The sequence below is a fragment of the Papaver somniferum genome, unplaced genomic scaffold (genome assembly GCF_003573695.1).
Source record: "Papaver somniferum cultivar HN1 unplaced genomic scaffold, ASM357369v1 unplaced-scaffold_15, whole genome shotgun sequence".
Taxonomy (NCBI): domain Eukaryota; kingdom Viridiplantae; phylum Streptophyta; class Magnoliopsida; order Ranunculales; family Papaveraceae; genus Papaver; species Papaver somniferum.
In genome coordinates, this window is record NW_020624376.1 from 5109936 (window position 1) to 5125735 (window position 15800).

Consider the following 15800-nt stretch of genomic DNA (forward strand, 5'->3'; position numbering starts at 1 on the left):
TCTTCTCCCATGGGAAGATTCAGGGTTCGTAATAGCGAACTGCCCAAGAAGAAGAAAAAGCATAAAAGTTTCTCCCAAACCAAGTCAAGATTTTAACAGCAGCAACCCAGACAAAGGTGCCCCAATCAACATAAATTATGTGAAAAAGTTGTGATTTTGAAAATTTTGCCAAACGCTAGTATTGGCCATTTTGGCAACCTTTGCAAAGTTTTCAGACTCGGATTGATTTTTTATTTTGCAGCATCACGATCAATTATTTTAGGTGTGGGTTATTGTGACTATACTTGTAAAAACAGATTATAAATGAAAAAATAGTCCAAATTGACTTAGACTGATTAAACATTGTTCATTCATTTCAATGGTTAATAGTAATATTGCTAGATAAATGAAAATAGCTGAACCCATACCCAAACAAAATTATATTTCAAATTTCAATGGTTCATAGTAATATTGTTAGATAAATAAAAATAGTTGAACCCATGCCCAAGCAAAATTATATTTCGAGAGTAGCATCCTCACTGCACCAAATCCCGATTTTTATCTCAGTGTAAACCGTCACAGATTCCTTTTTTTTTTTGAGCAAAGGAACCATATATTACACAGCAAGTAAATTTACATCACAAGTAAGATGAGGAATTAACAAGTGAGGTGGATAAGTCCACCATTCCCCACATAAGTGAAACCTGCGAGCAGCTTTTGCAAGTGCATCAGCTGTTTTATTACAACTTTTATAAACAAAAACACAAGACCAACTAGAGTTAATATTATATTTGTTTACACATTGCCTAAGCAAAGGCATACTCTGCCAGGGAGGAAGAGGAAAGTGTTTCTGTAGATAAGAACTGATATTAAGATTATTAGTTTCAAAGATAACTCTAGACCAAACATATGAAGTGGCCAACTGCATAGCTTCAAACATAGCCCAAGATTCTGCCTGATTCACATTCTGAGCTCTTTTCAAACATCCGTTTCCCATCACATAGAGTCCTGCATGATTCCTTGTTATAATTCCAATACCAGCAAGGAGAGAAACTTTATTAAAGGAAGCATCAATGTTTATTTTTAAATATCCTGGTGGAGGAGGTTTCCAAGGCAGATTAAGCATGGAAATAGACCTATTAATTCTCATTGTGTTAACAGATGGGTTACCAAGGTGATGAAATGCAATGTATGAGTTAACATGATGAATGACAGTGCTAGGATTAGGATTAGTACTACTGAAAATGACCCTACATCTAAGTTTCCAAATATGATGAATGATGCAGAGTGTAACACGGATGTGATCAGCAGTGTTGTAAATATTAATATACGAATCCTTAGACTGCCACGTTTGAATCCAGGCAAGAACAGTTGAATGCTGCACTATTGAAGTATAATGTTGAGGAAGAAAATATCTCCAAATGGCTTGAGCAAACGGACAATGCAGAAATAGATGATCCACATCTTCAGGCTGTTGAGTATTACAAAGCACACAGAGTTGATTGTCAGAATTATCATGGTTAAAAATTCTTACTTTCACCGGAATCGCATTACGAAGAGTCTTCCACATGAAGATCTGAAATTTATAAGGAATTTTGAACTTCCAAAATCTTAACCAGAATTGAGGAGATAAGTTTAAACTAGCGTTTGGTGGAAGATGTTGTTCACAAAGTAGCTTATAAGTGGAAGAGGTGGTGAATAAGCCAGTAGTTGTATAAGGCCAAATAAGTTTATCTAGCTGATCAAGTTACAGAGGTATAGTAAGGATCGAATTCACCTGATTAGGAGAGAACAATTGTCGTAGTAGAGAAACATTCCATTGAGCAGAATCAGAATCAATTAATTGAGACACCCACTGATAGTTACTTAGATGAAGATCATCCCAGTCTTGTAATGGTGCTGTCATGGAGGGTATCCAATTAGATGTCCAGATATTTACTTGAGTTCCATACCCCACTTGCTACTTTGCATATTTAAGAACAATTTCAAGACCAAAACAAATACTCTGCCAAATCCAACTAGAATTAGTACTTTTAGGAGGAAGATGAAATCGTAAATCATGGTAAGGGAAGTGATTACCCTTTAAAACTTTTGCCCAAAGTGCATCTTGATTGTGCAGTAACTGCCATGCAAGTTTAGCCAGAAAATCCAAGTTGTAGTTGTCTAATTGCTTAAGACCTAAACCTCCAAGCCTCTTAGGTAATTGCATAGTGTTCCAAGAAATTAAACGGGGAGATCTGTGGTTGGTGTAGTTATGCCACCAGTACTTCCTCTGAATTTTATCCATTTGTTGAAGTGTTGAGTCAAGGAGTTTGAACACCTGCATTTGATACATTCCCATTGTGCTTAGAACATCATTGATTTGAGTTGTTCGACCAGCTTGGTTGATATTTTTGCTTTCCCAACCTTGTAATTTGTGGCCCATGTTATCTAAAATACCTTGAGAATTTTGTTTTCTTGATCTGTGCAGCAAAAGAGGGATGCCCAAGTATTTTTCTCCAAGTCTCATTCTCTTCATGCCTAGAATACCTAAAATGTTGGATTGCTGAGCAGGAGAAGTATGTTTTCCAGAAAAGATTGCAGATTTCTGCATGTTAATAACTTGACCTTATGCTTGGCTGAAAGAGTGAAGTAAATTCTGCAAGTGAATCATATGATTTGAAGTAGCTTGAAAAAAAAAAGACAATCATCTGCAAAAAACAGATGATTGATAGAAGGACTATGTTTTGATACCTTAATACCTTTGAGAAGACCAGAATCAACTTCATGTTGCAGCATACGAGAGAAAGCTTCCATGATGAACAAAAATAAGTAAGGGGACAATAGTTCCCTTTGACGAACGTCACGAGTTGGAGCAAATGAAGAACTACGTATTCCATTAATAAGTAAAGAAATATTCGTAGTGGAAATACATTGTTCAATCAAGTCAATCCAATCAGAATGGAAACCAAGTTTGCGAAGAATAGAAAGTAGAAAAGACCATTCTACTCTGTCGAAAGCTTTCGACATGTCTAATTTCATACCCACTAAAGCATTTCTATTTCTCTTAGTTTTCATGTTATGGATCAGTTCATGCGCAATGATAACATTGTCTTGTATATGTCGACCAGAGATGTAAGCAATTTGGGTAGGAGAAATTATTTTTGACAAAATGGGTTTTAGCCTGTTAGTTATTATCTTTGAAATGATCTTATAGCTAACATTACAATGACTAATACGCCTGTAATCTGATGGTGTTTGAGGGTGAGGAATCTTAGGTATTAAAACTTGATAAGTATGATTGATGGATTTAAGCATATGTTTATGAATAAAAAATGTTGCACCATGGATATTACCTCAGGGCCTATAGTATTCCATCATTGTTGATAGGAACCCGCTTGAAAACCATCATTGCCAGGAGAATCCCAAGGACGAATCTAAAAAACCACCTCTTTGATTTCTTGAGCATCAGGTAGAACTAGCAAACTGTTATTCTTTGTCTCGGAAATACAAGGAGAAAAGTATTGAAGAATATCATTACTAAAAGGTGGATGTGAAGTAGTAGAAATAGACTTAAAATGAGTTAGTAATATATTCTCAATATCAGGTCTAGAGTCAAACCAGATTCCTAAAGGACCTTGTATAACATGTATATGAGACCTTCTTTTATTAAAGTTTGCTTTCAAATGAAAATAAGAAGTATTTCTGTCAGCATCTAAAGACCTATCACCTGCCTGTTGCATGAAGTAATATTTCAACTAGCTTATTCATGAAGTAATATTTCAATTTTGAAGAGAAGAACTTAACTGTTGAACTTCAGGAAGAGTGGTAGCCATGTTGTTATTATAACAATGTTGCAGACGAGTCTGAATATTATGCAGTTGTGATTCAATATTACCAAAGGAGATTTTTTTCCAAAGTTGTAGCTGAGTTCTGGTATACTTAAGCTTGCAGGAGAACGATAAGAAGGAGAGCCTAAAAATTGATGTTGCAAACTTTGAGTGATAGCGTCATTACATGAGCCAAGTCGAAACCAACATATGTAAAGCTTGAATGGAGACTATTTCCTTTGATGTGGTAAAGTATGCAATAATATTGGACTATGATCAGATGCAACGGGAACTAGGTGTTCTAAATGAGCTTGGGTATAGTGAGTAATCCAAAGGTTGTTAACTAATGCTTTGTCAAGGCTAACTGAAACATGATCATCACCAGACCGATGATTAGACCAAGTAGTATAAGAACCCGTATAACCTAAATCAAAGAGACCCATATGATGAACAAAATTTCTAACATGACTAGCATGATGAGGATGAGATAGATGAATGCTATGAGTTTCGCATTGTAAAATTTAAATCACCCAAAATAACCCAAGGAAGATCTACTTCATTATGCATTTCCATGAGATATTGCCATCGAGAATTGTTTTCAGCAACATTGTGAGCACCATATATACACGTAAGGAAGATATCAGGATGTTTATCATGAGTATGAATAATAGCATGTATAGTGTCAGAGGTAGTATGCATAAGTTCCATATCAATGCCATTTTTCCAAGCAATCGCAATTCCACCAGATAATCCTAAAGAAGGTGCAAACCAATAATTGGGGTAATGAGTATGAGTACGGTACAGTCTCATCTTATTAGTTTGAGATTTGGTTTCCGAAAGAAAGAAAATATCAGGGTCATATTGCGTCAAGCAAGACCTAAAGTAGTCTATAGTATGATGATTATTAAAACCCTGACAATTCCAAGAGAAAAACTTCATATTGAAAAAACAAAACAAAACAAGAGGAAAATCAAAAGGTAAAACCAAAGAATGAAAAGTGAAAGTGAGTGAAAAATAAGTAACCTGAGTCCAAGTATCAGTGTTACTCCGAGACTGATAAGCCGCAACATCTATGTCCCAAACATTAGGTTCAGCATTAGAGTCCTGGTTTTCGATAGGATCTTGAACCATACTAGCAGATGGAGAATCAGAGACAACAACTAAAGCTGGACATTGGCGAATTCTCTTTTTCTTTCGACAAGTAACATCCATAGAAGTTGGAAAACAGTTAGAGGATTCACCTTGAAGAACTGACGAAGAAGAGGAAGAAGCTTCGTTATCAGTGGCAGTGAAATGTGAGATATGCATACCATCCAGAGGTCTTTGTTGCATCTGAGAAGGTTGTCTGAGTCTTGAACGACGAGTCGAACCATGCTGAAGGAACAACTGAGCTTCATCTTGAGGATTTCTAATCTCATGAATAATGGATTCTGCAAACCCGAAATTCCTAACAATATCTTCCTTCGAGCTTTCATCATGTCACAGTCAGCATCTGAATGATCAGCTACTTTGCATTCTTGACATAAACGGTAAGGTTGTTTCTCATAAAAATATCTCACCCACCTAGTAATTTCATCTGCACTTGCAGCATAGATGGCAGAGATTAGAGGAGTTCTAACATCTATCATTACTAAAGCTCTGCACTTGTTAGAAGTAGGAGTATTAATACCATTCGGTTCGACGAGTCTGGTTTCACCAACAATGTTTCCCAATATCCTAAGTATCTCAGGATAAGAAAATTCTGGCAGCATATTCTTAAACTCAATCCAGTAAAGATAGATGGTAAAATCTAGATTATGATGATCTATGGTTAGATTATAATCTTTAATCACAATCAGATAACCATCTAAATTCCAAGCACCTCCAAATAATATAGATTCTTTATCATCAGAATTGTTAAATTTGATACTAAGGATATTGGGGTCTAGGGATCTAACAATTACATACCATTGGTAATTTCTGCGAAGATGAGGCCAGATAGTTCTTGCATCTCTTTCAGCATCCTGCCAAATCATTATGCCTGGTGCATAAAGTTTTTCAACCAAACTGAATCTCCAATCCTTTATTCCAGTAAACATTGCAGAATCATAGTGAGATATAACCCTTCGACGAATTGGCTCATCAGTTAAAGAGGTTTCGTCCATTTGCCTAGTAATATGACTTAGATGAGGTCTAGCCATAAGTAAGAGAGTGAAACAAATTGAAAATGAGAAAAGGGTATGAATGTAAGTCTGGCAATCAGCAAATTTATAAACAAATTTAGTAAGAGGTGTCATAGGGTTATAGATATAGGCGTGTTGAATATGAATATAGGTTTGAAAAGTGTTGCAAGAATAGATGGTATGAAAAGAAAACTTATCTTGAGAAGCAACCTGATACCGATACCTAAGTGATAAGATATGTCCAATATGATATATCCAACTAATAGTTATCTTGATGAGTATCAGGAGAAATTGATGCACCACTGCAAAGCACAGAAGCCAACCTGTAAAACGCCAACTATTGAGAAGCCAACTGAGTAACATTCGAATGATGTAATGGGACATAGCTGAAACACTGATGCATGGCCAAAGGAAAATTACTGAGGATGTACTGCCATTAAAGAGAGACAAGCAGAATCATTAACGCAAAAGAAACAGTAAAGAAAGAAAAAGAAGACAAATTTGAAAATTAGAGCAAAAAAAGAAGGGAAATTAGACAAAATTAAAAGCCAATAAATACAATCTAACAAAAGATCTGGACTAAAAGAACAACAACAAGATAAGATTAAACAGAATCGAAGCAGATGAAATCAAGTTTGAAGAAAATTTTGTGGTTGAGTTAGTTGACTTATCGCTTGACTTTCGCTTGACCTTATCGCACTAGAACGAAGAAAGAGAAAAAGTGTCGCAGACTCCTTTGATGATTAAGAGTGATCAAAATACTGATTGCCAGCAAGTACATCGAATATTTTAAAAAATTGAGAGGATCACAAATTATTGTATTAAAATGATGATTACCATTGTGTTTATTATGCTTTCAAAATAGTGACACTTGATTAATCTTATTTTATGTTGATATCTAGGTGGATTCCCTCCCTGACCCGGCGGTTTAAGGTGGGACCCACCCCTATCTCTCTGGATAACCCGCGAGATTCAGCCTGCCAGATCATTTTCGTATAGGTAAGTGGTTGCTCCCACTTGACAACTATCACCCAAAATTTATTAGTGCATATTTTTTCTTAAATTTGCCTTCTAAGATGGTATGGCACAAGCGGAAACGATAAAAGACAAGGAGCATCCATTCCTTGATGGTGATGATAGAAACTCCAATCCAGGAACAAAGACTCTAATCCAAGAGTTAAAGAGAATAACAATCAATGGTATAAACCAACAACTTCATAGTTTTCATTAAACGATAATAACGAGCCGTAGCCGAGTTATAATGATAATGGAAAAGGCTATTTATAGCCTTCAAACGTAAAACCCTAAGCATAGAACTTTCCGAAACAAGAAAAGCTTAATAAAGAAACTAATTATCCTAATTAATACTAGAATTAAGATATATCCAAGATATCAGTAAATATTGGAATATACTTGACCAACCAAAGATACGTCCCGTATCATAAGAACTGACAACCGGGGAATTTTCTCCTTTGCCCTCTTACTCTTCTCTTACCTTGGATCTTGGGCTCGGCTACCTCTGAGGATTGCCGTTGGCACACTTAGCTCGGTGGGTAAAGGCACACATATCTGCTGTCTATTGATAATTTCCTCGCAGCACCCCACCCCGACTTATTCATGTGCAGTCATACACAGCTCAACAATCTGAAGTTTCGAACCAAATCTATTTACGCGTTTCGTGTTGCATCATCCAACAACTAACCGTATATGACGTGCATGTTTGTATATATGTGTGTGAACCAGCAAAAGGAAAAGAACTTCTGCAATTCAAAAATAATGTGAATTCATAACGATATCAGTTAGCCTATATTGTCACTAGTGAGACATAGTTGGCTCCCACTGTGTTTATGGAACATATTCATACCGCATATATATCAAGCTTGGTCTAAGTTGGAAGAACACTAACAAAACCTAGTTGATTAGTATTTTTTTTTTATCAATAAGTACACCACAGCTGATGATCGTCGATGATTGATATTGCCTAATCATTTCCAATAATTTTGCTATAGATGAAATGAAGCAAACAGTTCAAGAAGAAGATTACATTTTTCATCGATTTTTCCAGTTTAATACATTTTGTCGATTTTTCCTGGTTACAAGATGGTGTTTTGGGAAGATTATTTGAGTGATGAAGCAATGGGTATAATTGCTCCAGTAGTTGTATATTGGTTATATGCAGGAGTTTATCACCTGTTACCTCCATTAGATCATTATCGTTTACATACAAGAAAAGAGAAAGAAGCACAAAATGTGGTTCCACTTCCTACTGTAATTAAAGGTGTTCTATTGCAACAGTCCATTCAAGCTACTGTGGCATATTCATTGTTCTTGGTAAGGATATGAATTGCCTTAATTTTGCAATTGTAATGCCATGCTTAGTTTATAGAGCCTAAATTTCATCGTTCTTATAGTAATATCTACGTTTTAACACATTTTTTGCTCAGATTAATAATTCTATGTGGAGCTCATCTGAAGTTGTGGTTCAGCCCTCTCTTCCAATACAGTTATTGCAGTTTATTGTGGCCATGTTGGTCACGGATGCATGGCAGTACTTTGTGCACCGCTACATGCACCAAAATAAGTTTCTCTATCGACATGTTCACTCTCAACATCACAGGGTGGTCGTTCCTTACGCATTTGGGGCCTTTTATAGCCACCCGCTAGAGGGTCTTTTGCTCGATACATTTGGCGGTGTCGTCTCGTTCTTGATTTCAGGCATGACAGCACGGACGTCTGTGTTTTTCTTTTCTTTTACTATGGTCAAAGCTATTGATGATCATTCCGGGCTCTGGCTGCCTGGTTATAACCTCTTCCAACTTGTATTCCCAAACAACTCCGCTTACCATGATATCCATCATTATGGATTAAGAGGAGTAAAGTATAATTATTCACAACCATTTTTCATATTTTGGGATAAATTACTCGGGACATACATGCCTTATACTCTTGTGAAGCGACCTGAAGGAGGATTCGAAGTAAGGCCACTAAAATAATAGCGAGTGCAATCAGTGGCAAATCTATAATTGACTTTCACTTTGTTCGTGAGCGAGTAGCAAGTAAGCAGCTTCAAGTAAGGTTTATATATATCTTCACAAAGGGTGGTCGTCCACATTTTCGATATTTGCGAGACAAGTTAAACATTTGACCGTTCACGCTCAACTTGAGGGAGGGTGGTGTCAGGGAACTTGAATTCTTCCAGCTTTCACAAGTCTGAGTCTGAAGAGCCTTCAACAAACTTGAATTCCTCAATTATCTAACAGTAAAAGCCACTGACTTTTTATAAAGTTGAGAGTTTAACATCTTATCTATTAATTGTAACGTATTACGGGATGTAAATAGAACTGATCATCTCCACCAAGTTGTGTGTCAGAAAGCTGAAAAATTCAACTCTTTCTCTACATAATGATTTTCCTGAATTTCCCACCACCATCTAGGTATAAGTCATATACAGCTCAAATATGTACAGCTAGACAATTTGAACAAATCTACTAACGCGTTTCGTGTGGTATCATTCAACGGCTAACCGTGATATATTTCACACGCGACGTGCATATTTTTATGCGAAGGAAAGTAATTTCTGCTTCAATATAATCAACTGGGAATTATCCGGTGGAGAAACCTCACTTTGTATATGAAAGAGGTGATCCTAAATAGATTTTCACAACGGTAATATAGTTAATTGGCATTGATTTTCACAAACCAGATCAAATCATATCTTAAATTTTTTATCCATGTCCAATTCATTACTTATCGAAATTAACATCTCCAGGTGGACGGATAAACGGATTGGATATGGGTGGAACCGCGGATTTAAAAAAGAAACAAAAACCTAAACGACTAAACAAGTAAATGTTAACAAAAATAATTACAACATCATATCTTCCCAACTACCAAAGTTTAATATATTTATTGTTATAAACAGAAATTTATTAGGTAGATATCCATTTTAGTGGGACCCTATTATTTGGGCACCAAATATGTAAACTCTATAACCTTTGTAAACACACATTAATAGAATTTCTCTTTATCTTCTTCCCTTTTATTTTATGTCTTTTTCTCTCTTTCTCTATTTTACAAAATGCTATCATGCACGTTATTCTACCAACTGATCCATGGAAACGGAAAAGATTGTCTACATCTCTATCTAACCGTTTCTTTCGTTTGATTTTATTTATTCCTATTTCTTGGATTTATTTATCGATTCTCACTAGACTTTTCCTGGCTATGATAGGTTTGTGACATAAACTATATGGAATCATCGACCAAGAAGCCGGTGTCGGTTTTAATCCTTCACGAGTTAATAATTTGTCTATGACTTGGGCAAAAGTGCAGCGGCCAAATATCTCACTAGCGAAAGCAGGAAGGTTTAACAAGCTTTTGTTTGTTTGTTAATTGATTTATATTATTATTATATTTTATTAACTTTTGTCCTGACATATGAAGTTCCAAAACCACCTCCCCTACACAAATTCATTCTTTAATATATACGTGCGGGGTATACGTATACAAGCAAACACCGCAGTGGATTTCATATTTTATTAACACTACTATGAGAGATGGTTGTTCTCAAATTTATTTTTCTCGGTGCAATTGAAATGCAATTTTTTTTTATAGAGAAACAAAAATGAAAATCCATCATGATTTACAGTTCCTATATTTTTAATGAAACCGTAATCACTAAGATTTGGTGTGGATTCGAACTTGATCGCCTTTATAGCAATGAATCACATGCATGTTTGAAAAACCTACGGTCAATTAAATTTGGTATCTTTATTCATTGGATTTAGATCATGTGATTTTTATTTTCGGTTTCCATTTATTTACAAGAAACCATGACATAAGATGAATTTTCCCTCTGCGGTAATGAAAACGACAATATCCTTTATTTGTCGATACGATTTTTGTTAATTGTACAAACCAATTGATATTGGTTTCCCATAAATTCTCTTTAACGAGATGTTAAAATTGGCATTCTAAGTATTTTTAGCCAATTTTACTTTTTGATTTCTATTCCTCCGGAGAAATCTTCATCAACCAAAAACTTTTTTTTTCTCTCTCTACATAGAAAAACGACTATGATTTCTTTATTTTCTCCAAAGAAACGTATAAACCAATTGAAATTGGTGTTCTATCAGTACTACAAATATATGATATCGTTATTATGGTATTGATAGTTGCAAATACCAATAAAACGAGGAATCGCTACGTTCTTGTTGGATATTTTGGCAATTTTAATTTTTCTCGTCGTAATTATCTCCAAATTTTGGGATTGTACCAATTAGAATTAGGATATAATTGGACCTCAAGATCAGTGGGTGCGCACCCGGCTTGTTAGGCCATATAATTAGTCCTTCTAGTGACTATATAGATCTTGATATAATTTTCTTTAACAAAGAATGTGTCCATAATTTGATTCTAAATCATTATCTCGTTCACCTTAGAGGTCACATAATTATTTGGAGATTATATGGATGTAACCAATAAAATCCATGGTTGATGTCTAATTTTGTATGTCAAGTAGACTACAATATTTTATTTTCGGAGAATTTTTTTTATGGCTTTTGAAATCAATATCAATCGTCCAGTAATTATCATCAGTATATGTCCTTGAGTGCATCAGATAATACTTTACGAAACTTGTTTTCGTAGATGAGATGGAAATATTTGCGCCATAATCAGGGGGAGAATATACACTACCAGACTTTGGTGTTGAATAACTTAAAATTCATATCAATTTCTCTCCCATCATAAACATATCGAAAAAGGCTGTCATTGAATAGGCGTGAAATGTCTCATTTTGCTTTTATTAAGCTCTTGCCTCTTCGGAGGAAATCCAGTCACATCTAGCAGATAAGCAGCGTTCTATAAGAGGCTACAGGTAATGCTCCAATTGAGCTACCAAATTATGATTCACGTTCTCAAATTTGATATCTTCTCACTTGATAATGATGAGATTATAATGCCCGCGGGCGCTGGTACCAGTTGATTGAATTTTTTCAAGATATGCATACACCGGAAAATTTTCTGTGATCGTGAAAAGCTAAATATGGTCGAATATTCATTTACAGTATCTATTGAAATAATAAAAGATGGTGGTTGTTAACCCCTCTGCAGAGAAATATCGACATATGTGATTGGTTGGCATATAATCCAAATTAGGTTGGATTAATTTCTCTATCGACGCAATTTTGGATCCAAAGCTTAACACCTTAAACATGTCAGGCCTATTAATTATAGGTTGGTGTATTTATAATGCGTGGTTATATGAGAAATATGATCGTTGTAAAAATAATTTGAGGGTTTCATTATTTTTTTACCCTCAAACCCTAGGATTGATTCAATAATATTTTTTCCCCTAAATATAATGCATTTGGCGTGGTAGCCTATGAAGCACTGATCTTGCATTTACACAAGACATATGGTTGGGAACATATTCAAATTTGTAATCCTTGTAGGATTCAGATTATATCCAGGCAGCCACCTGACTCGATCATGTCAGATTTAACAATCCTTTCTGTGTTTTTTGAATTTTGGTACGAACCAAAAATCCGGATTAATTAGTTGATGATTTCAACATTATAGGTCTCTTGAGGAGTCCTTAAAAACACTAAAATCCACGCTTTGGCAGCATAAATTATATTATTTTTCTTTCTTAATCTGCAGTTAGAATTATGCTAGCCTAAACTCATCTTTGATGTAGACTAGAGTTATGATTTTGATGCTCATTTTCTGTAATACTCATATATTTGAGTTAGCATCCATAAATCGTCAAAAGTTGTACTCTTTTTCCTTCGTTTCAGGTTTTGTCCCACGTGGTTTTCCTGACAAGGTTTTAACGAGGCAACATCTTGTTGACAATTAATTATTTTATTTTATTTAAAATGTTGATATTTGTGCTCTTTTTCCTTCGTCCAAATTTTTTCCCATTGGGTTTTATTGGCAAGGTTTTAGTGAGGCAATTTAATTCAACATGATGGTCATCCAAGGGGAAATTGTATCAATTTTGGTTGTTTAGTGGTTGCCCACATTTGATTAAACCAAATCAACTTAATCATCTCCTAAGAATTTGGATTTCCTTCTCACAAATACGATTTTTGTTCACGTATGATAAGGTATTCATATCTTGGCACTTTGTTGAAGAAACTACATCAACTATTTCTGCAAATCATCTCCAAGAAATTATCAATCCAAGACTCAAGTACTTAATATATTGAAAGAAACATGAAGATTCGAGAATACTATCATTTGAAGACTAAAACAAAAGAAGACTTCATCAACTGGCAGATTTCTCACGAAAGCATTGCTATCTACAACATTCAAGAAATTCGTTTATCGAAATTGGGAAGTGTAGACTCGAAGATTTGCAAGCCAATATTCAAGTGGAGTACTTATCAGGGGGAGCATCATAGTAAAAGGTATTTTGCTGGACAATCACGTTGTACTCTTTTTCCTTTGTAAAGGTTTTATCCCACTGGGTTTTTCCATGTCAAGGTTTTATTGAGGCAACATATGCATGTCCAACTGTGTTCTAAGTTTTCTCACAATTGTACTCTTTTCCCTTCGATCAGGTTTTGTCCCTTTTTGGATTTTCCTGAAAAAGGTTTTAATGAGGCAATTGCTTAGATACAGTGGTCATCTAGGGGGAGTGTTATAAACGGAAGTTTTTTGTGCAAACGGTGCCATAGCTACGCCAAAGGAACTATGGCAATTCCGTAGCGTGGAAACGACCACAAGGGTAAGAATTGTCGTGGGTGGATATGATATGGCGCCATTCCTAGGGATTCCTGGGCCCCACACGGCTCGTGGCATGTTGTGGGGCCGAAGTGGCATAATTTGTGTTGCGAAAATTAGGGTTTTGGTAGGGTCGTGCTTCTGACTAGAAAACCCTAATTTGAGATTATCATGGCGTTGGCCCCGAGAAGGAGGTAGGTTAGCACGTAGGGCGCTATTTATGGCATGTTTCCACGAAATGGCATGTTTGGAATGTTGGTGCGGCGGAGTGGCATGTTAGCGTGCCACTCAACTTATTGGCGCAACATGGCATGTTCGGCATGTTGGTGCGGCTTTTGTAAATCCAATTAATATGTTGTTGCGGCAGGGCGCGTTTGGCTTGCCAATTAGTATGGTAGTGCGGAGGGGTGCGTTTGGCCTTTAATGTATAGTGACGAGTTTAGAGGGACTTGATTGGTCATGAAAAGGGGTCGGCCAAACATAAGGTGCGGCCACCCCTCTAATGCTCGTGGCGCATTTTAAAGTGACATGATTGTTCGGTAGGAAGGAGAGGGTTCGGCCTAGCATGGGAGTAACTACACTTCTGGTGTGAGTGTGGCGGATTTAGAACGACCTGATTGGTCGATGGAAACTGGGGGCGGCAGGTATGGCCCCAGCCGCAACTGGTGTGAGCGTGGCGGTTTTAAGGCGACCTGATTGGTCGAGGGAAGCAGGGCCAGTTTAGGATGGGGCGTGGACAATAGCAAGTGGCGTCATCTGTCCTAAGGCATGGCCACGCCTCCCTTTGCTGCTGCGGCTCCCCGTTTTCTGATTCCGGGCAAGGTTTTGCACCTACTAATCCATGGCGGATTAATTACCTAGTTTTCCTAGGCTTATTTTCGACAAGCAAGGTCTGGTATACTGCGCAAGGCGTAAAAGTAATTGATTGAATTTTATGTGTTGACACAGAGTTCTTTAAGTTCATATCCAGAGAACAACATGTTTTCTGATTGAATACCTTATGCAAAGACCTTATCCTTGATATTTGGAAATTCGTGCTACTCTGCTGCGAGTGAACACAAATTGTCATGCCATATCAACATTAAGGGTTCAGCCGGGGAACATAACATAAAAAGCATTCAAAGAAACTTATATTAAGTGAATATGGCCAAGGCGCCGAAATTTACAGAAAATGGGATGATTGCTACATGCACCAGTCTGGATAAATTTCATAAGAAAATATTGAGTTGCTCAATAAATATGTCAGCGGATCGATTTATACTCATGGCTCTGTTTCCTTACAGAGTGACGTCACATCAGATGTAAGGTTTTACAATTTTAACCCTAAGCTAAAAACCACCATCAACATAACAATTAAGAACTTTGCGGACAACATCAATCAGTAAGATATTACAATATTTATTTTTGTTTACCTAAGCTAAAAAGACGTAAGAACTTACTTGTACACAATGTTCTTGGTGAACGTTCCAACTTTATCAGCAACGCCTCCTTTGTTGATTAACACCTTGGTATTGTTGCCGGAATCACCCCTTGAAAGCCCAACACACAACTGTCCATGACTAAAGACATGCTCGGGAAGATAAATACCGGTGTTTTCAATTGTTTTTCCTTGTGCTTTGTTGATGGTGAATTCAAAGCACATATGTACTGGAAATTGCTATTGTGAATCATCTTATTAGGCATCTCAAGATTCTTTGGCGGGCTCATTGGCATCCTATGAAGGAATACTCTTTTATCCGCTGAATTCCCACTGAGGATCACTGCATGAATATAATTTGGAAAGAACTTCTTTATGATAATCCTAGTACCATTGCAAAAGCCGTTCTTAATTAACATTAACATTTCTGAGTAGCATAATGGGTGCTCCTAGCTTCAGTTTCAACACATGAGGAAGTAAACCACCCGAAGTTATTCCGTTCAAGTGTTCTTGAAGATATAGGTTTTGGAAATCATCTTCCAAAGAATCGAATAAATAAATATGTATGTTATTCTCCGAGAAACACGCTAACCACTCAATCATTTAACTTATCGTCTTGCTCATTCAGTGGTGTAATCAATGCCCGGTCAAGAAAGTAATCTTGATCCTCAGAATTATCTACCAAGTCGGGAAAGGTAGCAT

The 15800-nt window shown here is 36.4% G+C and overlaps 1 protein-coding gene across 1 annotated transcript; it reads left to right on the forward strand.

The window, feature by feature from the left end:
- Positions 1-8019: 8019 nt before the first annotated feature.
- LOC113335619 (sphinganine C4-monooxygenase 1-like) lies at positions 8020-9320 on the forward strand. Its single transcript, XM_026581636.1, has 2 exons — positions 8020-8281; positions 8395-9320. Exons 1-2 carry the CDS (start codon positions 8051-8053, stop codon positions 8941-8943), a joined length of 780 nt encoding a protein of 259 aa, XP_026437421.1. The 5' UTR covers positions 8020-8050; the 3' UTR covers positions 8944-9320.
- The last annotated feature ends 6480 nt before the right edge of the window (positions 9321-15800 follow it).

Excerpts from the sequence above, each read along its gene's own strand:
- LOC113335619 (XM_026581636.1), top strand. The coding sequence starts at position 8,051 with ATGGTGTTTTGGGAAGATTATTTGAGTGATGAAGCAATGGGTATAATT. Across the intron at positions 8,282-8,394 it reads TGGCATATTCATTGTTCTTG|ATTAATAATTCTATGTGGAG; the intron begins GTAAGGATATGA and ends TTTTTTGCTCAG.